General features: G+C 45.1%; 1 protein-coding gene across 1 annotated transcript in view; it reads left to right on the top strand.

The window, feature by feature from the left end:
* The window catches only part of LOC134944426 (uncharacterized), a 231442-nt gene that overhangs the window by 61716 nt on the left and 145791 nt on the right, over positions 1–23935 (top strand). The window contains 2 exon segments of the mRNA XM_063933004.1: positions 362–479; positions 570–1209. Of these exon segments, the coding sequence (XP_063789074.1) occupies positions 362–479; positions 570–1209 (758 nt within the window).

Here is a 23935-nt window from a genome sequence, read left to right as displayed (position 1 = left end):
GCCTTTATTTTACAAAGGGGGACGAGACAAGGCTGTCCACTTTCCCCACTCCTTTTTGATCTATCAATTGAGCCTCTTGCTATAGCTGTTCGTAATTCACCACATATCCATGGAATCACCATTGGGTCGCAAGTTTTGAAAATAGCACTATTTGCGGACGACACACTTTTGTTTTTATCGAATCCAGAACAATCACTACCGTCCTTATTACAAATGATTCACTCCTTTGGAAAATTAGCAGGTTATAGAATCAACATTAATAAGTCGGAACTTCTGCTCCTGGGCAATTTATCGCCTTCCATATTGTCCCATCCTGATATCCCATCCTTTAAAGTAACCCATTCCCATTTCAAATATTTAGGTATTAATATCTGCTCTGATCTCCTTAATCTTTACAAAATTAACGACTCTCCTCTCATAGAGAACCTGGCCCTCAAGATGGATTCCTGGACGGATTTACCATTATCTCTCCTGGGGAGGTTAGAAGTGATAAAATGTATTATTTTCCCCAAGATATTTTATTTAATGCAAATGCTTCCTATTTCATTGACACGTACTGATATTCTTAGACTTGAAGCACTTTTTTCTAAGTTTCTTTGGCGAGGCAAAAGACCGCGTATAGCCAGACAGAAACTAAAATCCCCTAAAGCAAATGGTGGCTTTGCTGCTCCTGATATTCAGGCATATTCCTTAGCTGTCCAGTTCCGCTATATTATTGACTGGCTCCATGCAACATCCCAATATGTTGATTACGACCTTGACTTAGCAATATTCTCTCCATACGCCCCTAGTGCGCTAATACTTTCACATCACGCCCAGATACCTTCCCAATTAAAGAACCATATATTATTTAAAGACACTTCCCACGCTTGGTTAACCATCAATAAAAAATGTCAACGAGATCCTCATTTCTCCAAATTTACCCCGTTGTGGGGTAACCCAGCGTTTCCGCCCTCGTTGCACAATGCTACGTACTCCCTCTGGAAGGAAAAGGGCCTTGATTCCTTTCACAAGGTGTTTGACCCAGGAGGAGTCCTGTACTCCTTCTCTGCTCTTTGCCAGAAATTTAATTTGTCTCCTCGCCACTTGTATATGTATTTCCAGGTGCGTCACTTTGTACTCTCTTATGATGCCTTGACTCACGCAAAAACTTCCCTTAAGGAATACCCTGCTTCTCAAGCTATTGATGCTCTCCTGCATTCTTCCCAGGTGCGACCATTTAAGATAAAATATGTCTATTCCATTTTAATATCTTGCCTACCCACTGCGCAATGGGATAATTTATTACTAAAATGGAAAGACGACATCCCTGCTTTAGTCAGCATTTCTGATATCACACAACCCTGTGAAAGATCACTGAAATTTTTATCATCAGCTTATTTCCAAGAGGTTCACCTGCGATTTTTGCACAGAGCATACATTTCACCCGCACAACGATCTCATATGTTACCCTCCGAATCTGGTGAATGCCTTAAATGTGGGAAAGCCTCTGCTTCTTTTATACATTGTGTGTGGGAATGCAGAAAAATTAGAAAATTCTGGTGTAAATAAACTTTTTACCTATATTAACAGTATATTCTCCTTAAATATATCACCAGATCAGTTAGCCTGCCTTACCTTAAACTTTGCAAATTGGCGGATCACTACGGGAAGTATCCCTCTTCTCAGCGTGATCCTTACACTTGGAAAAAAATGTATATTGATTAGATGGGTTAAACGCTCCGCTCCTTCCCTTGCGGAAGTCAAGCAAAAACTTCTGCAATTATTGTATTATGATAGAAAAACGGTTTTAACTTCTCCATTCTTTAACACGCGAAAGTTTTGCCGCAAATGGAGCCCATTCATCGACACGCTGCCCACGCTTACCAAACAACATATCTTGAAAACCTTGGACTGCTCTATGTTATCTTATGAATCATTTGTAAAAGTTTGAGTATTTTCATTGGTTAACGTTTCATACCAAGTATTATAATTATTTCTCTCTCTCTGGCACTATCATATTGTGATAATGAGTGTTATGGGCAGGCCCTAACACTCACTCTCATCCTGCCATATCTCCCCTCCCCCTCTCTCTGCTGCCCTTCTGTGTTCCCCCTCCCCACATGTATATTACATGTATATTACACAGTACTTCCATGTTGTATGTATATTTTTCGTTTTTCGTATTTGCATGTATATGTTTGAAAAACCTTCAATAAACATATTATTAAAAAAAAAAAAAGAACCTCTTTGTACCCTCCCTTTGTGTCCTTGCTCTGTGATCCTTGCGCCCGCAAATGAACCGGGGCACCGCGTGGGGCAAACGGCGGCCTTTTTCAAGGTGGTACCTAGCAACCTGCACAAGTAACACACACACTAACCCGGTATCCTCACAGTTATACTCTTTGTATTGTATTTAATCACATTAATGGACAAATTAACTTTATGTACTGTAGCTCTTTGAATGGGGTTGTTATCAATTATGTTAAATTTTTTCTATAAAATACAGCCCAGTTTCTGGACTGACGCTCTGATATAAATCTCTGGATTTTTGTAAATAGATTTTTTGTTCTACTACCTTGGGGCATAGTTACTAACCAGTGGGTTTCCAAAGCTGCCCAACTTCGGAGGCTGTGGCCGATAGATGCAAAGCCGTTTTAAATCCACCGGTCAAAGCTGGCAATGATAAGCTGCTTTGACAACCCGCCATACCTTACACCCCATACAGTATCTTGCTCTTGGCAAGTATTTCACAACATGAACTGGGAAATATACCATTAAATATAAAAGTGACTTACAGCCTTCGGTGAAGTGGCAGTTGGTGCGCGCCTGACACAGGTACTGTAGGAAGGACCAAATATGGACACTGTGCCACGTTACAAGAATCTCAAATCCCAACACGATGGATAATTCATAATAAGTTATTTGCAGCATTGTTCTGACCGACATCCCATAATAATCATTGTACGGTGTGCCCGCTGAAATGTTGCACGTTCGGATTAGTATACCCTCGGACGAACGACAGTGGACTGTTTAATGTATTCATGACGTCGTCTTGCGTCGCTACTGCTAGCCCCTCCTACTTTTGATTTGTCTGTATATATTACATTATTTCAGCCGTTAGAAGCAGGGGCTTCAGGACTGAATCTCTGCCGGCTGGTATCAGCTGTTTATATGTTTGATGAGGCTGAGCTTCTATATATTGTTTAGAATACATACTTCGATATAAAACTTCTGCTGAGTCGGACAATGATTTATTATCTTAAATGCCATGCTAGAAACCAGTCCAGGGGGACGTGGCCTGTCTACCTGGTGCAGTGAGGTCCAAATCCCCTTTTTCGGAGGCCCCTGGTGTAATCCACTTTAGCTGTAGATTCCGTGCCCCTGTTCTAAGAAGCACAAATCTTGGCTGGAAGTATATAGGGACAGATGTATTAAGCCTGGAGGAGTGATAAAGCAGTGATAAGTGGAGGGTGATAACGCACCAGCCAATCATTACGGGTTTAAAAAAATGACAGGAGCTGATTGGCCTTATCACTACTCCAGGCTCAATACAGCTGCCCCATAATCCATTATCCTGAACATTAATTGTGACCATGGGCGTAGCTATAGGGGGTGCAGGGGGTGACATTGCTACAGGGCACAGAGGCTTAGGTCATATAGTTGTCTACCAAGTTCCCAGAATTAATTGCTAATCAATTGTGTCTGGCACGTTGCATGGCCTGGGAAGGGGAACTTGTCAGCGCACAAATATAAGTGGTGGTCTCTATCTATCTCTGTCGTGAAAGCTCCGCACTGATATTATCCATCTCTCATTCCGCCCTCATGGGCACAGCAGAGCTAATCAGTCAGCCAGACACTGACAGTCAATAGGCTTCTCCTTGATTACAGTCTTTATAAAGTGAGTTGGGGACAGTGAGCAATGTAATATAATATGAACTGAGGGCATTTCAATGTGCCATAATACTTACTGGGGACACTCTGTGACATAATGTGAACTGGGGTAACTTTCTGGCATATTGTGAAATGGCAGCACTACAATGTGGCATAATATGAATTGGGAGCACGGGGGTGTAAACGTAAGCTTGTGCACTACTATGAGGCATAAAATGAACAAGGGCACTACTATGAGGCATAAAATGAACTAGGGCACTACTATGAGGCATAAAATGAACTAGGGCACTACTATGGAACATAAAATGAACTAGGGCACTACTATGAGGCATAAAATGAACTAGGGCACTACTATGGAACATAAAATGAACTAGTGCACTACCATGGGGCATAAAATGAACTAGGGCACTACTATGAGGCATAAAATGAACTAGGGCACTACTATGGAACATAAAATGAACTAGTGCACTACCATGGGGCATAAAATGAACTAGGGCACTATTATGAGGCATAAAATTAACTAGGGCACTACTATGAGGCATAAAATGAACTAGGGCACTACTATGGAACATAAAATGAACTAGTGCACTACCATGGGGCATAAAATGAACTAGTGCACTACTATGGGACATAAAATAGACTAGGGCACTACTATGGGACATAAAATAGACTAGGGCACTACTATGGGGCATAAAATGAACTAGGGCACTACTATGGGGCATAAAATGAACTAGGGCACTACTATGGGGCATAAAACGAACTAAGCATACTATGAGGCATAAAATGAACTAGGGCACTACTTTGGGACATAAAATGAACTAGGGAACTACTATGAGGCATAAAATGAACTAGGGCACTACTATGGGACATAAAATGAACTAGTGCACTACCATGGGCATAAAATGAACTAAGCATACTATGAGGCATTAAATGAACAAGGGCACTACTATGAGGCATAAAATGAACTAGGGTACTACTATGGGACATAAAATGAACTAGTGCACTACCATGGGGCATAAAATGAACAAGGGCACTACTATGAGGCCTAAAATGAACTAGGGCACTACTATGAGGCCTAAAATGAACTAGGGCACTACTATGAGGCATAAAATTAATTAGGGCACTACTATGAAGCATAAAATGAACTAGGGCACTACTATGGGACATAAAATGAACTAGTGCACTACCATGGGCATAAAATGAACTATGCACTACTATGGGGCATAAAATGAACTAAGACACTATTATGGGACATAAAATGAACTAGGGCACAACTTTGGGGCATAAAATAAACTAGGGCACTACTTAGGGGCATAAGATGAACTAGGGCACTACTATGGCACATAAACTTAACTAGGGCTCTACTATGGGACATAAAATACACTAGGGCAGTACTATGGGACATAAAATGAACTAGGGCACTACTATGGGACATAAAATGAACGAGGGAACTACTATGGGAGATAAAATGAACAAGGGCACTACTTTGAGGCATAAAATGAACTAGCGCACTACTATGGGACATAAAATTAACTATGGCACTACTGTGGAACATACAATAAACTGGGATACTAGTATGCATCATAACATTAACTAGGAAACTACTATGGGGCATGCAGTGAACTACAGTAGGGCACTACTATGGGGCATAAAATGAACTACTGTAGGGCACTACTATGGGGCATAAATGAACTAGGACACTACTAAGAGGCATAAAATGAACTAGGACACTACTATGAGGCATAAAATGAACTAGGGCACTACTATGGGGCATACAATGAACTAGGGCACTACTATGGGGCATACAATGAACTAGGGCACTACTATGAGGCAAAAATTGAACTAGGACACTTCTATGAGGCATAAAATGAACTAGGGCACTACTATGGGGCATACAATGAACTAGGACACTACTATGGGGCATACAATGAACCAGGGCACTACTATGGGGCCTGAAATGAACTAGGGCACTACTATAAGGCATAAAATGAACTAGCGCACCACTATGAGGCATAAAATGAACTTGGGCACTACTATGGGGCATAAAATGAACTAGGGCACTACTATGGGGTATAAAATGAACTAGGGCACTACTATGAGGCATAAAATGAACTAGGGCACTACTATAAGGCATAAAATGAACTAGGGCACTACTGTGGGACATAAAATGAACTAGTGCACTACTATGGGACATAAAATGAACTAGGGCACTACTATGGGGCATAAAATGAACTAGGGCACTACTATGAGGCATAAAATGAACTAGGGCACTACTATGGGGCATAAAATGAACTAGGGCACTACTATGGAACATAAAATTAACTAGTGCACTACTATGGGGCATAAAATGAACTAAGCATACTATGAGGCATAAAATGAACTATGGCACTACTATGGAACATAAAATGAACTAGTGCACTACCATGGGGCATAAAATGAACTAAGCATACTATGAGGCATAAAATGAACAAGGGCACTACTATGAGGCATAAAATGAACTAGGGCACTACTATGGGACATAAAATGAACTAGTGTACTACCATGGGGCATAAAATGAACTATGCACTACTATGGGGCATAAAATGAACTAGGGCACTACTATGGGCATAAAATTAACTAGGGCACTACTATGGGACATAAAATGAATGAGGGAACTACTATGGGAGATAAAATAGACTAGGGCAGTACTATGGGACATAAAATGAACTAGGACACTATTATGGGACATAAAATGAACTAGGGCTCTACTTTGGGGCATAAAATGAACTAGGGCACTACTTATGGGCATAAGATGAACTAGGGCACTACTATGGCGCATAAACTTAACTAGGGCACTACTATGGGACATAAAATTAACTATGGCACTACTGTGGGACATACAATAAACTGGGATACTAGTATGCAACATAACATTAACTAGGAAACTACTATGGGGCAGGCAGTGAACTACTGTAGGGCACTACTATGGGGCATAAAATGAACTAGGACACTACTATGGGAAATAAAATGAACAGCCGATACTGATGTGGAGAGGTATCTCTCTTGAAGCATTGGGTGAGACACCATCAAAATATTGCTATGGGGCCCTCAGAGTATTGGCTACACCCCTGATCGTGATTATACATGTCATGATATTTGCAAATCATCCTCACCTCCCGTTCATAAACCACATCCCTACCAAGCCTCTCCCCCTGCCCACACCCAGCCAGCAACTTACCCGTCTCTCATTTTTCCAACGCAATATGTATTATGGCTGAAATCTTCCAAATACAATTTTGCACTGGACATTTGTGTGCTTCCTAATTTACAAACTATCAGGGACACAATTACTCCATGGCTGTACATGCCACACTCACCAAACATACGAAAGCACCCAATGAGCCCCTTATAAATCACACACCACTGAAGGTGGCGCACTAGACTTACCTATTTCTTTGCAAAATCGATGGTTTGAGTACAAATTCGATATTTGGGGGTCTGCACATGTACAAGACTTATTCTATGCATGTGCTGAATGTATCCTGCGACATTGCTGGCGCTGTGTGAACTGGATTTCAAGCCGGGAAAAGGGGGAGACTCACAAAGCAAAGCAGGGCCTTTCTAATTGAAAATAATAATCATTTTATATATATATATATATATATATATATATATATATACTGCTAAAAAAAAATAAAGGGAACACTTAAACAGCACATTGTAACTCCAAGTCAATCACACTTCTGTGAATCAAACTGTCCACTTAGGAGGCAACACTGATTGACAATCAATTTCACATGCTGTTGTGCAAATGGAATAGACAACAGGTGGAAATTATAGGCAATTAGCAAGACACCCCCAATAAAGGAGTTGTTCTGCAGGTGGTGACCACAGACCACTTCTCAGCTTCTATGCTTTCTGGCTGATGTTTTGGTCACTTTTGAAAGCTGGCGGTGCTTTCACTCTAGTGGTAGCATGAGACGGAGTCTACAACCCACACAAGTGGCTCAGGTAGTGCAGCTCATCCAGGATGGCACATCAATGCGAGCTGTGGCAAGAAGGTTTGCTGTGTCTGTCAGCGTAGTGTCCAGAGCATGGAGGAGCTACCAGGAGACAGGCCAGTACATCAGGAGATGTGGAGGAGGCTGTAGGAGGGCAACAACCCAGCAGCAGGACCGCTACCTCCGCCTTTGTGCAAGGAGGAACAGGAGGAGCACTGCCAGAGCCCTGCAAAATGACCTCCAGCAAGCCACAAATGTGCATGTGTCTACTCAAACGATCAGAAACAGACTCCATGAGGGTGGCATGACAGCCCGACGTCCACGGGTGGGGGTTGTACTTACAGCCCAACACCATGCAGGACGTTTGGCATTTGCCAGAGAACACCAAGATTGGCAAATTCGCCACTGGCGCCCTGTGCTCTTCACAGATGAAAGCAGGTTCTCACTGAGCACATGTGACAGACGTGACAGAGTCTGGAGACGCCAAGGAGAATGTTCTGCTGCCTGCAACATCCTCCAGCATGACCGGTTTGGCAGTGGGTCAGTAATGGTGTGGGGTGGCATTTCTTTGGGGGGCCGCACAGCCCTCCATGTGCTCGCCAGAGGTAGCCTGACTGCCATTAGGTACCGAGATGAGATCCTCAGACCCCTTGTGAGACTATATGCTGGTGCGGTTGGCCCTGGGTTCCTCCTAATGCAAGACAATGCTAGACCTCATGTGGCTGGAGTGTGTCAGCAGTTCCTGCAAGACGAAGGCATTGATGCTATAGACTGGCCCGCCCGTTCCCCAGACCTGAATCCAATTGAGCACATCTGGGACATCATGTCTCGCTCCATCCACCAAAGCCACGTTGCATCACAGACTGTCCAGGAGTTGGCGGATGCTTTAGTCCAGGTCTGGGAGGAGATCCCTCAGGAGACCATCCGCCACCTCATCAGGAGCATGCCCAGGCGTTGTAGGGAGGTCATACAGGCACGTGGAGGCCACACACACTACTGAGCCTTATTTTGACTTGTTTTAAGGACATTACATCAAAGTTGGATCAGCCTGTAGTGTGTTTTTCCACTTTAATTTTGAGTGTGACTCCAAATTCAGACCTCCATGGGTTAATACGTTTGATTTCCATTGATAATTTTTGTGTGATTTTGTTGTCAGCACATTCAACTATGTAAAGAACAAAGTATTTAATAAGAATATTTCATTCATTCAGATCTAGGATGTGTTATTTTAGTGTTCCCTTTATTTTTTTGAGCAGTATAATATATATATATATATATATATATATATAAATATATATATATACGGACCAGCACTCCTCGTTCAGTAACCGTAATGCTCTCTGGAACTAAATTCATATATCTCAATTCAAACAGCAGCGGCACTCAGAGGTTTGAAATGCAAAAAATGTGTATTTCACACCAAAGTTCACTTCAGGTGTGTGACAAAGGGGCGTGCGAGCCCCGAAACGTTGGGAAACTTTTGATGGATCCCAACAGCCGGCATACTGAATACCACCCTATTATAAGGATGGGTGGGATATACTGTAGCTAAAAATATAAAAATAAAAAGTCTAAATCATTGAACTGGTATACAAAGCCCAATCTCTCCCCAGAAAAAAAAGCTATTATAACATTGACTTTGATCTTGCTATTGGGGTGGTCATGACGTGGTTGTGTCTCCCCCTGGTGGCTGTTTGTGGTGTCACAGTACAGCGATTACAATAAGGCTCCCTAAGTAAATAGATACAGGACTCAATCACTGTCTCTGAGCATACAAAGCACTATAGAATAAGCTGTACAAAGTAAACGGCACACAAGAGACTCTGATTACTAGAAAGCCAAATAAATATCTCTGGTCTATTTTTAAAAATGACTTTGTGGCAGGTGAGTCCCCGCGGACAAAACAATCCCCCGACTGCAGATTACCAGCATTTGTATTGTTACAGTCCATCTGAGCTGAATACAGAACTGTAGCTTAAAGCAAGGAATCATAATAGGAGAAGTGAAAGGTCTGTTCTTTATTCAGGGAGCTATTGTTCCTGTAGCCTGCAAGCTCTGATCTAACTGCAACACCAAACCCAGCCAGAGAGGGCGCCCCCAGTCTCTAGTCTCACTACTTGTCAGTGAAGCATGTTGTAGAACAATGCACTCTGTATCACTATAAGTATCTGGGTGCCTTGGAGTCGGACAGTGGTGCAAGTATGCGGGTACGGAGTACTCTTAAGAATATGGCAGCGGGTACTCAGTACCACCTGCCACACACTTTGCACTAGGGAGGCCAATCCCGGGATCGGCGGGATCCCGGGATTTGGGCCCAAAAATGCCGGGATTTGAATCCCGGGATTGAAGCTTCCAATCCCGGGATTCAAGGGATTACAGTGCGCATGTGCGGGAGGGTGGGTGTAAGTAATGACACTTACGATTAGGCGGGCGGCCGCGGCAGCCATGGACTCACTGAACGCGGGAGCACTTCAAATGTAGCGCCGGCCGCCAGCCAATCAGAGCTGGCGGCTCGGCAGCCAATCAGGGAAGATGCCGCAGCAGCGGCAGCCAATCAGGAGCCACTGCTGCGACCGCTTCCCTGATTGGCTGCCGGTCCGCCAGCTCTGGTTGGCTGGCGGCCGGCGCTTCATTTGAAGTGCTCCCGCGTTCAGTGAGTCCATGGCTGCCGCGGCCGCCCGCCTGATAGTAAGTGTCATTACTTACACCCACCCTCCCTCTCGCGCCGCTACCAACCCTTCCGCGCCGCTACCTTCATCCTCCCTCCCGCACCACTGCCTACACCCACCCTCCCGCACTGCTACCTACCCCCTCCCTACCTCCCGCACCACTACCTACACCCCCCCTACCTCCCGCACCACTACCTACACCCCCCCTACCTCCCGCACCACTACCTACACCCTCCCTACCTCCCGCACCACTACCTACCCCCTCCCTACCTCCCGCACTGCTACCTACACCCTCCCTACCTCCCGCACCACTACCTACACCCTCCCTACCTCCCGCACCACTACCTACCCCCTCCCTACCTCCCGCACTGCTACCTACACCCTCCCTACCTCCCGCACCACTACCTACCCCCCCCCTACCTCCCGCACCACTACCTACACCCTCCCTCCAGCGCTGCTCCCTACATCCTTCACTAGTCCCTACTGCAATGCAATCCCGGGATCCCGGGAATCCCGGGATTGACCGTTTTTTAATCCCGAATCCCGGGATTGAAAAAACGGCCCGGGATTGGCCTCCCTACTTTGCACCTGTGACCACCATTACCGCAATTATAATGTGCCACAAAGTAACAAGACCATGGTGCTTGGCAGCATGACAGCTCCTCCCAGTTTGTCAGGGTTACTGGGAGTGCACCGGTGATGTCATGGCGCCACATCACACTTCCTCCTCTGGCGGCTGCGGCTGGCATGAAGAGAGGAGCCTGATTGCACTTTCCCACAGTGTCTCTTGCTGGGAGCATTCATTTCTAATATAATGTGGACACTGCTATATATGTCTATTATTATGGGGGTACTACTACATATTTCTATTGTAATGTGGACACTACTATACATGTCTATTATACCAGGGGCACTACTACACTATATATTCCTGTTATAATGGAGGCATTATTATATACTGTTATTACATTGGGGGCATTACTATGTATTTCTATTATACTGGGGGTATCACTATATATTTCTAGCCTTGCCTCCAGAATGCAAAGAAAAATGGTCTTTGTAGTGTGTCCACGCCACTCCCACTTGTGCCATGTGGCCACACCCGCTCACAACACATGACCACGCCCATTTTGCAGCACTGAGTACCACTAAGAAAATATTTCTACTTACACCACTGGAGTCGGAGGTAGTGTCGACGCCGCATGGTTTTATGTCTGAACATGTTCTGAGTTACAGAGCGCATACGTCCTGATTGTCAGCACTCAGAGACACAGGTGGTCATTCCGAGTTGATCGCTCGCTATCAGTTTGTAGCAGCCGTGCAAACGCTATGCCTCCGCCCACTGGGAGTGTATTTTAGCTTAGCAGAAGTGCGAACGCTTGCATCGCAGAGCAGCTACAAAGTCTTTTTGTGCAGTTTCAGAGTAGCTCAAAACCTACTCAGCGCTTGCGATCACTTCAGACTGTTCAGTTCCTGTTTTGACGTCACAAACCCGCCCAGCGTTCGCCCAGCCACGCCTGCGTTTTTTCTGGCATGCCTGCGTTTTTACGAACACTCCCTGAAAACGGTCAATTAACACCCAGAAACGCCCAGTACAGGGCAATCACTCTGCGGCAGCCAGTGCGACTGAAAAGCTTCGCTAGACCCTGTGCAAAACTACATCGTTCATTGTGCCCGTACGTCGCGCGTGCGCATTGCGCTGCATATGCATGCACAGAACTGCCGTTTTTTTAGCCTGATTGCTGCGCTGCGAACAAATGCAGCTAGCGATCAACTCGGAATGACCCCCACAGTACAGAATCTGACGCAGGGTCCGATAATCTGACAAAAATTGTCAATTATCAACACCTGCTGCTTAGTAAATATACTTTATTTCTTGCTACAATTGTGGTCATAATTAATACAAAATGTGTTTCTCTAGTATATAGTTTATTTGACAATTTGTGGTCTCTCTTTGTTACCGGTGTACTTTGGATTTCCAGAACAACCCAATTGTGGTTTATATAACCTATTTGGCAATCAAATGATTATGTAGCTGTCTTTTAATTATGGTCTGGATTGTCACTTATTGTACAGTATGTGGTATATATATGTGGTGATTTTATCAGTAAAAATCGCTGCGCAACTCGTGACCAATTTTTCATTACTGCAGGTATGAACGCTCCCGATACCCATGGTTTTCAACTGTAAAAAAATGATTGCAGGATTTTTTACCGCGAAAGCCTGTAGGTTGTTTCAAACATTTATTTTTTAGTCTGTACCCACAAAAAATAAAAAAAATGTTGATTAACAGTAATAATGTTTATTACTGACCCCCAAAAATATTTTGATATTATAAAATTCTGCAAATACCTCATTTGTGCATTTAAAAAAAAACACGTTAAAATGATAAAACAACAAACTGTTTTCATTTAATTTCAAACGAATAAAATAAAAAAAGACAGAAATAAAAATTATTTTGGGGCAATTTTAGGCCAATTAAAAAAAAAATAAGCAAATGATGAAAAAGCACCTTTATTTGTTCAAATAAATGCTACAATTACATTTGGGGTACATGAATTTAAAAAAAAAGTAGATTTTGAGATCATTTGAGGCTATTTTTTAACAACAAGAAATGTGGTAATTGCTCAATTCAATTAGTAACGTCATCCAGGGGCATGAAAGGGAGGGTTTATCCTTTACAAGAAACAAAAAACACAAGTATCCCCCAGCACTCAGGAAGACATCAGCAAAAGGATTTGAAAAGTACATGGTGATAGATAATTTAGAGATCTCAGTTGCATATATTTGCAAAGATATGGTAAGTCTCGAGGCCAACTTCAAGGCATCTCTGAGTACTGGAGGTTATTGGACTTAGTATTAGGCACCCCCAGTGCTCAGAGATGCCTTGAAGTTGGCCTGGGGGCTTACCATACAGTGTCTTTGCAAATATATGCAACTGAGATCTCTGAATTGTCTTCTACCATATAGTTTTCAGATCCTGTTGCGGATGTCATCCCGAGTGCTGGGGGATACCTGTTTTTTTATTTTTTTAACAAGCAATAATTACATGTTATCATTGGACTAATTAAGCTAATTGGAGACTTCTAAATGCCTAATTAGTCATTAGGGGGGGTCAGGGTCAAAATTAGTATTTTTGTCACCCTGGGCAACACAGTAATTTGCCTACTACAACTACGTTCTCTAGCATGCGGGGGGCTGCCCCACTCCTTCCAACCTCTAAAATGAGCGCTCATCGCTACACAGAGATGCACTCGCATCTCAAGGGTAGCCTCCTGTCTTTGCAGCCTTGTTGCGAAGGCAGTCACCGGGTCTCCATGTTTTGGGTCGCAGCGGCTGTGTGTGATGTCACATGCACGTCACATGACCTTCCTGGTGCCCACTCCCCAGAGCAAGGAGATTCCCAGTCTGTATCATGACTTTCTGGTGATTGCTACTGAGCTGCGTGCCGCGCAGTGAGTCAGGGTCATTCCCCCGGCGGCGGGGACCAGTCACGTTGTGTAACACGATGCACTGCTTACCGTTTCGGTCAAGCTCACTACTTGGCCTGTCAGCGCCCCCTCAAATCAATGGCCCTCCTAGTAACCACCCCACCTTAGTTACAGCCCTACGGGGGAATTGTCCAATAGGCTCTGAAGGGATCCCCTACATTTTTAGCTGAAATTAGGGATTCTGAAAAAAAAATTTTTTTAGACCTACTCTGCGGCTGCAAGAAATTATCTGCGGAGAGTCCTACAGAAATGACCGCGACTGATTTTCTGCCCGGCAACTGATTAGAGAAAAACTTTGTGGCTGCTGGAAAAACACAGTGCTGACTCTTTTTTTTTTTTAAATCCTGCCGCCAATTGAATATTGCCCTATATGTTTGTATGACCCCAGGATTCATTTTTATTGTTATGTTTTTTTAGTAGTAAAGCAGACTGAACATTAGGGTGTTTATTGTTTGTGCTATTGTACAGTAAGTCACGCCAGCCCTTCCTTCCTTCTTACCCTGGAGGGGCTTTGCCAGACTCCAATAGCAGCTGCTGTCAGGTCTCACGGATTTTGGATCTGCTCCCACGGATCATTATTGCTTCCTCAATTACTCGCACTAACCCGATTGTCTGAAGGAATAATAAATACCCAGAACACTTTCCTGGAAGGATATTCCTCGAATGAAACCGGCTTTAGAACAGGAATAACTGGTCAGGATTTCCTAAGTGTGTATTGGGGAAGACTGCTCAAGAGCGCCTTGGTTTGCAGACTTCCTATATTATGTGGAGACAGGACAATGGAGAGAGCGACGCATAATCTGTGTATCCTGTGTATTGCATTCGGGATATGCTAAGCGTTCAGCTGCGGACGCAGCGGCCGATGGTAACACAACTGGACCAATTGTTACCCATTGTGCATGTGCTAAAGCCTCTCTGTGCACGCACATTGATTGATTTGCAAAGAGGAATCACTCGCAAAGTGAGGGACAGGTAGCCAGCTTGTAGCAGCGTGCATTGGTGCATTGTCTAGGTACTTCATCAGGATCAAACCCAGCTTTTCAGGCAGATAAATGAAAGTAAGTCTTTACTAGCAGCATAAATTTAACAAAACAATACAGACACCATCTTAAGCACTTGTGTAGTACGGACTGCCATAGAGCACAGAATGAAGACAGCACAGAGTGTTCCCAGCACAGTGTAGCAGCACAGAAACTATGTGTCAGGTCTGTGGTTTCTTGTGGACTGGGGTTGGATACTGGCTCTGGTTCAGTACGTAGGGATGGGACATCGAAAGAAAACATCGGTTAAACAATGTTTTTTAACATTGCTTACAAAACTTTGTTTAGTCCTAAAATGTTTGTTTCTGTGAGACCGATGTTTTTATCTTTTTAAATCATACTTACCGACTTTATGGCTGCTCTCTCTGGTAAAGGGCAGCTAGGTCGGCTCCGCAGGGGGCAGGTCACGGTAGTGACGAGCAGAGGGGGGTGGGACAGAGGCAGAACGGGGTGGGGCGGAGGTTAGGGTGGAGGCGTGGCTGATGTATCGCGTCCTTTAAGCCACACCCCACTGTGTAATGCCGCTATCACCGGCATTATACTGCAATGATGACACGATTCAACAAGAATTGCGTCCTCGACAGCTCTGGACCGCCCCCTTTACTTTTTAGTGGGCGGCTGGGCAGGGGGTTCCTCAGAAATCTCCCGTTTTTCGGGAGCCTCCTGGCCATTCCAGGAGAGTAGGCAAGTATGTATTAAATACACTAGCTACCTAAGCATATACATAAAACGTATCCCATACATACATATATACACTAATAAACTTCTGAAATCACCCTGCTATAATGTTTATCTTGATCTACTGTATATATATATATTCTGGGTCCTCCATTTAATATAGGCCCACAGAATTTCAGTGGTTAAAGTATAACGGTACAGGCCTGTACGCTATATCACATTACCTACAAGCCTGGCCGCTCGGGTGCCTGGCGTCTGACGGACGAATGTCTGTGGGGTAGATGTATTATCTTGCATTATAGTGGAGAAGTGGTATCAGTGCACGGTAAGTGTGCTGATATGGCTTCTCCCCATGTATGAAGGAGTAGATGTGCGCTGTTTTTGCGCCCCTGTCTATATCGGCACTGCTTTCTTTTCTAGGGAGAAATCTGAAGTGGTGTAAGAGATTTGCAGGTTACAAGAGACTTGTAGAAAATCAAACAGGTCACAGACTTAAAGCCCTAAAATCTGATAATGGTGGAGAAAATCTCAACAGAGAGGTGGAACAATTCTAGAGGACATACTGAATAGAGCATCAGTTGAACATTGCCTATACTCTGAAGCAAGATGGTGTCAGCGACAAGCAAACCGTACGCTGGCGGAGAACGCAAGATGCACGGTAAAGGACGCATGCTAGACAAGCAGTTTTGGATGGAAGCTGGTTCCGCAGCAGCCTACGAATGTGTCCCCATGCATCTCAGTCACTCATGGCACGCCAGGTCGCGTGAGAATCTTCTAACGTCGGGCACCGTTTTTGCCGTAAATGCATCAAAGTTGCAATACAATGCGACTAGCACACACCAGGAGACTGTGGTGATTAATGTGATGTATGACACTTGTAGATCCATGTGTGTAAGACACGTGTAGATCCATGTGCGACTGAGTCTCTGAATCTGCGCACGAAGTGATACAATGTAGCAGCCGCAGTTCTGCTCCGTATACAGACTCAGTCACACGCAATATACATGTTATACAAGAATTGCATGGTGAATAAGACGTCCGGCATTAGCAGAGCTGCACAGGACCTGGCGGCTCACTCACACCAGGCATCCCGCACTGCATTGAAGCAAGAGGACGCATCCGTATCTTATTTATTTATTATTTTATTTATTAACAGTTTTTTATATAGCGCAGCATATTTCGTTGCGCTTTACAATTAGAACAACAGTAATAGATCAAAACTGGGTAAAAACAGACAGACATAGAGGTAGGAAGGCCCTGCTCGCAAGCTTACAATCTATAGGGAAATAGGCATTGATACACAAGGATAGATGCTACCTATAGCATAATGGTCCACCAGATTGGTAGGTTCTTAATGGGTTGTATGATATGATCACCCAGCAATGTTGGCCAAGGGACAGGAGGGTGTGAGAGTAAAGAAAGACAAGATATGTGATGTTATGTGGACTGTACAGAGAGGATGTAACTGGATAGGGAAGCATTGAAGGTTATGTGGGTGGGTCTGGAATTTGGTAGGCTTGTCTGAAGAGATGAGTTTTCAGGGAACGTTTAAAGGTTTGGAGACTAGAGGCGAGTCTTATTGTGCGTGGGAGGGCATTCCACAGAGTGGGTGAAGCCCGGATAAAGTCCTGTAATATTGAGTGTGAACAAGTAATGCGTGTGGATGCAGATCTTGTGCAGAGCGGAGAGGTCGGGTATGGAGATATTTTGAGATGAGTGAAGAGATGTATGATGGTGCAGTTTGGTTAATTGCCTTGTATATCAGTAAAATAATTTTATAGTTAATATGCTCGAATACCGGTAACCAATAGGGGGACTGACAGAGCGGATCTGCAGACAGTGAACGTCTGGCAAGGAAGATTAGTCTCGCAGCTGCATTCAGAATGGATTGTAGTGGTGAGAGCCTATGTTTGGGAAGACCGGTCAGGAGACTATTACAATAATCAATGCGGGAGATAATGAGAGCATGGATTAGAGTTTTTGCTGTGTCTTGTGTAAGATATGGTCGTATTTTGGATATGTTTCTTAGATGTATGTAACATGATCTTGAGACAGATTGAATGTGGGTAACAAAGGACAGTTTAGAGTGAGCTTGTGGGGTAGGGATGATTACTGAGTTCTCAACAGTGATAGAGATATCAATTTGGAAACTACTATTGGCCGGTGGAAATATAATTAATTCTGTTCTGGAAATATTAAGTTTGAGGTGGCGAGATGTCATCCAGGATGAGATGGCAGAAAGGCATTCAGTGACACGGCCCAGTACAGATAGGGACAAGTCAGGGGAGGATAGGTAGATTTGAGCATCATCTGCATACAAATGATACTGAAATCCGAAAGAGCTGATTAGTTTACCAAGAGATGTGGTATAGATAGAGAAAAGCAGAGGACCCAAGACTGAGCCTTGCAGAACTCCAACTGAAAGAGGTAGTGAAGAGGAGGTGGATTCAGAGAAACGAACACTGAAGGAGCGATTAGATAAGTAGGATGAGAACCAAGAAAGGGCTGTGTCCTGAATGGGTGGTCTTCAGTATGCCGGCGGTCGGGCTCCCGGCGACCAGCATACCGGCGCCGGGAGCCCGACAGCCGGCATACCGACACTTATTCTCCCTCGTGGGGGTCCACGACCCCCCTGGAGGGAGAATAAAATAGCCACCGTGCCAGTAGCGTGGCGAGCGCAGCGAGCCCGCAAGGGGCTCATTTGCGCTCGCCGCACTGTCGGTAAGCCGGCGGTCGGGCTCCCGGCGCCGGTATGCTGGTCGCCGGGAGCCCGACCGCCGGCCAATCGTAGTAAACCCGTCCTGAATACCTAGGGATTGTAGTGTTTGTATGAGAAGAGAGTGGTCTACAGTGTCACATGCAGCAGAAAGATCAACGAAATCCAAGATAGGTTAAAAAACTTTGCAGGATTTAACCCCCCAAGTAGCCCAGCACCATCTCTGTATTCTTACTGCAGCTCTGGCCCAATGTTGAAAAGATCCTTCTGTCCCTACTATACTTAAGGTAATCCTTAAGGTCCAGTATCATTATATTATGGAAACCATTAATGCGCCATATTTATCATTATCCCCCATATACAATGGTTTGCCTGGAATGAATATGTCACTGATGGTTGGGGCGCCCTCTTGCTTTTATAAACTGAGCCTCTCGGATTCTCTTCTATTTAGTCTGAATGATATTGATTGGACACAATAGGGCGCGTTGCATGTAAATGTCCCTACTGATTATGTACTGCTGGTTGCTCATATTGCTATGTGTGGTTTACACTGGAATTTCCACATGTTCCCTTTTTGTCCCTTCCCTTTCTTCTAAGTACGTGCAGGGGTCATGTTTTCTCCAATGCTTAGAAGTCTCCTGCTCAACTCCTATGAGAGAGCTGGATAATACCTGCTATAACGCTGCCCTGGCAACCCTGCACCGCTACCCGTTCTCTGTATACACTCACCGGCTGGTGAGCTGTGTGATGCCTCACTGTGCTCACTCACCAGTGTGCATGTAACAGTGAGTACGGCTGTACCTGCAATCTACCAATAAACCAACACCACTGATTAAGTAACTGGGCTGCTCATAGTGTGAGTTATCTGCTGGTGTGTGCCTATATATAACTCTGCAATATCAACAGCTGCACACACATCATAGAGTGTAAGCCTGAGAGCAGGGCCCTCCTACCTCTCTGTGTATCTGTTAATATCCGGTCTGGTTTTATTTAGTGATTAGCGGGTTCGGTTCCTTGGAATCCGAACCCCCCCCCCCCCCCCCCGAACTTCACCCTTTTTACACGGTTCCGAGGCAGACTCGGATCCTCCCGCCTTGCTCAGTTAACCCGAGCGCGCCCGAACGTCATCATCCCGCTGTCGGATTCTCGCGAGATTCATATTCTATATAAGGAGCCGTGCATCGCCGCCATTTTCACTCGTGCATTGGAGATGATAGGGAGAGAACGTGCAGCGTTCTCTCAGTTTCTGTGTTCAGTGTGCTGCAAATATCTGTCTTCAGTGTGCTGCAAATATCTGTGCTCAGTGTGCTGCAAATATCTGTGCTCAGTGTGCTTAAAATATCTACGTTCTCTGCCTGAAAAACGCTCCATATCTGTGCTGCATTGTAGTATATAGTAGGAAGACAGTGCAGAATTTTGCTGACCAGTGACCACCAGTATTATATAGCAGTACGGTACTGTAGTCCACTGCTCTATCTACCTCTGTGTCGTCAAGTATACTATCCATCCATACCGGTGGTGCATTTTAGTTGTGCACAGTATATATAGTAGGAGGACAGTGCAGAATTTTGCGGACCACCAGTATATAATATATAGCAGTACGGTACAGTAGGCCATTGCTATTGATATATTACTGGCATATAATTTCACACATTAAAAAATGGAGAACAAAAATGTGGAGGGTAAAATAGGGAAAGATCAAGATCCACTTCCACCTTGTGCTGAAGCTGCTGCCACTAGTCATGGCTGAGACGATAAAATGCCATCAACGTCGTCTGCCAAGGCCGATGCCCAATGTCATAGTAGAGAGCATGTAAAATCCAAAAAACAAAAGTTCAGTAAAATGACCCAAAAATCAAAATTAAAAGCGTCTGATGAGAAGCGTAAACTTGCCAATATGACATTTACGACACGGAGTGGCAAGGAACGGCTGAGGCCCTGGCCTATGTTCATGGCTAGTGGTTCAGATTCACATGAGGATGGAAGCACTCATCCTCTCGCTAGAAAAATGAAAAGACTTAAGCTGGCAAAAGCACAGCAAAGAACTGTGCGTTCTTCTAAATCACAAATCCCCAAGGAGAGTCCAATTGTGTCGGTTGCGATGCCTGACCTTCCCAACACTGGACGGGAAGAGGTGGCGCCTTCCACCATTTGCACGCCCCCTGCAAGTACTGGAAGGAGCACCCGCAGTCCAGTTCCTGATAGTCAAATTGAAGCTGTCACTGTTGAAGTACACCAGGATGAGGATGTGGGTGTTGCTGGCGCTGAGGAGGAAATTGACAAGGAGGATTCTGATGGTGAGGTGGTTTGTTTAAGTCAGGCACCCGGGGAGACACCTGTTGTCCGTGGGACGAATATGGCCATTGACATGCCTGGTCAAATTACAAAAAAAATCACCTCTTCGGTGTGGAATTATTTTAACAGAAATGCGGACAACAGGTGTCAAGCCGTGTGTCGCCTTGGTCAAGCTGTAATAAGTAGGGGTAAGGATGTTAACCACCTAGGAACATCTTCCCTTATACGTCACCTGGAGCGCATTCATCAGAAGTCATTGATAACATCAAAAACTTTGGGTGACAGCGGAAGCAGTCCACTGATAACTAAATCCCTTTCTCTTGTAACCAAGCTCCTGCAAACCACACCACCAACTCCCTCAGTGTCAATTTCCACCTTAGACAGGAAAGCCAATAGTCCTGCAGGCCATGTCACTGGCAAGTCTGACGAGTCCTCTCCTGCCTGGGATTCCTCCGATGCATCCTTGAGTGTAACGCCTACCGCTGCTGGCGCTGCTGTTGTTGCAGCTGGGAGTCGATCATCATCCCAGAGGGGAAGTCGGAAGACCACTTGTACTACTTCCCGTAAGCAATTGACTGTCCAACAGTCCTTTGCGAGAAAGATTAAATATCACAGCAGTCATCCTGCTGCAAAGCAGATAACTCAGGCCTTGGCAGCCTGGGTGGTGTTAAACGTGTTTCCGGTATCCACCGTTAATTCACAGGGAACTAGAGTATTGCTTGAGGTACTGTGTCCCCGGTACCAAATACCATCTAGGTTCCACATCTCTAGGCAGGCGATACCGAGAATGTACACAGACATCAGAAAAAGAGTCACCAGTGTCCTAAAAAATGCAGTTGTACCCAATGTCCACTTAACCACGGACATGTGGACAAGTGGAGCAGGGCAGACTCAGGACTATATGACTGTGACAGCCCACTGGGTTGATGTATTGCCTCCCGCAGCAAGAACAGCAGCGGCGGCACCAGTAGCAGCATCTCGCAAACGCCAACTCGTTCCTAGGCACGCTACGTTTTGTATCACTGCTTTTCAGAAGAGGCACACAGGTGACACCCTCTTACGGAAACTGAGGAACATAATCGCAGAATGGCTTACCCCAATTGAACTCTCCTGGGGATTTGTGACATCGGACAACGCCACCAATATTGTGCGTGCATTACATGTGGGCAAATTCGAGCACGTCCCATGTTTTGCACATACATTGAATTTGGTGGTGCAGAATTAAAAAAAAAACGACAGGGGCGTGCAAGAGATGCTGTCGGTGGCACAAAGAATTGCGGGCCACTTTCGGCAATCAGCCACCGCGTGCCGAAGACTGGAGCACCAGCAAACACTCCTGAACCTGCCCTGCCATCATATGAAGCAAGAGGTGGTAACTAGAGATGAGCGCCTGAAATTTTTCGGGTTTTGTGTTTTGGTTTTGGGTTCGGTTCCGCGGCCGTGTTTTGGGTTCGAACGCGTTTTGGCAAAACCTCACCGAATTTTTTTTGTCGGATTCGGGTGTGTTTTGGATTCGGGTGTTTTTTTCAAAAAACACTAAAAAACAGCTTAAATCATAGAATTTGGGGGTCATTTTGATCCCAAAGTATTATTAACCTCAAAAACCATAATTTACACTCATTTTCAGTCTATTCTGAATACCTCACACCTCACAATATTATTTTTAGTCCTAAAATTTGCACCGAGGTCGCTGTGTGAGTAAGATAAGCGACCCTAGTGGCCGACACAAACACCGGGCCCATCTAGGAGTGGCACTGCAGTGTCACGCAGGATGTCCCTTCCAAAAAACCCTCCCCAAACAGCACATGACGCAAAGAAAAAAAGAGGCGCAATGAGGTAGCTGTGTGAGTAAGATTAGCGACCCTAGTGGCCGACACAAACACCGGGCCCATCTAGGAGTGGCACTGCAGTGTCACGCAGGATGGCCCTTCCAAAAAACCCTCCCCAAACAGCACATGACGCAAAGAAAAAAAGAGGCGCAATGAGGTAGCTGACTGTGTGAGTAAGATTAGCGACCCTAGTGGCCGACACAAACACCGGGCACATCTAGGAGTGGCACTGCAGTGTCACGCAGGATGTCCCTTCCAAAAAACCCTCCCCAAACAGCACATGACGCAAAGAAAAAAAGAGGCGCAATGAGGTAGCTGTGTGAGTAAGATTAGCGACCCTAGTGGCCGACACAAACACCGGGCCCATCTAGGAGTGGCACTGCAGTGTCACGCAGGGTGTCCCTTCCAAAAAACCCACCCCAATCAGCACATGATGCAAAGAAAAAGAAAAGAAAAAAGAGGTGCAAGATGGAATTATCCTTGGGCCCTCCCACCCACCCTTATGTTGTATAAACAAAACAGGACATGCACACTTTAACCAACCCATCATTTCAGTGACAGGGTCTGCCACACGACTGTGACTGATATGACGGGTTGGTTTGGACCCCCCCCCAAAAAAGAAGCAATTAATCTCTCCTTGCACAAACTGGCTCTACAGAGGCAAGATGTCCACCTCATCTTCACCCTCCGATATATCACCGTGTACATCCCCCTCCTCACAGATTATCAATTCGTCCCCACTGGAATCCACCATCTCAGCTCCCTGTGTACTTTGTGGAGGCAATTGCTGCTGGTCAATGTCTCCGCGGAGGAATTGATTATAATTCATTTTAATGAACATCATCTTCTCCACATTTTCTGGATGTAACCTCGTACGCCGATTGCTGACAAGGTGAGCGGCGGCACTAAACACTCTTTCGGAGTACACACTTGTGGGAGGGCAACTTAGGTAGAATAAAGCCAGTTTGTGCAAGGGCCTCCAAATTGCCTCTTTTTCCTGCCAGTATAAGTACGGACTGTGTGACGTGCCTACTTGGATGCGGTCACTCATATAATCCTCCACCATTCTATCAATGTTGAGAGAATCATATGCAGTGACAGTAGACGACATGTCCGTAATCGTTGTCAGGTCCTTCAGTCCGGACCAGATGTCAGCATCAGCAGTCGCTCCAGACTGCCCTGCATCACCGCCAGCGGGTGGGCTCGGAATTCTGAGCCTTTTCCTCGCACCCCCAGTTGCGGGAGAATGTGAAGGAGGAGATGTTGACAGGTCGCGTTCCGCTTGACTTGACAATTTTGTCACCAGCAGGTCTTTCAACCCCAGCAGACCTGTGTCTGCCGGAAAGAGAGATCCAAGGTAGGCT

This window comes from Pseudophryne corroboree, chromosome 7 (assembly GCF_028390025.1).
Source record: "Pseudophryne corroboree isolate aPseCor3 chromosome 7, aPseCor3.hap2, whole genome shotgun sequence".
NCBI lineage: Eukaryota > Metazoa > Chordata > Amphibia > Anura > Myobatrachidae > Pseudophryne > Pseudophryne corroboree.
This window is presented reverse-complemented; position numbering and strand designations above follow the sequence as displayed.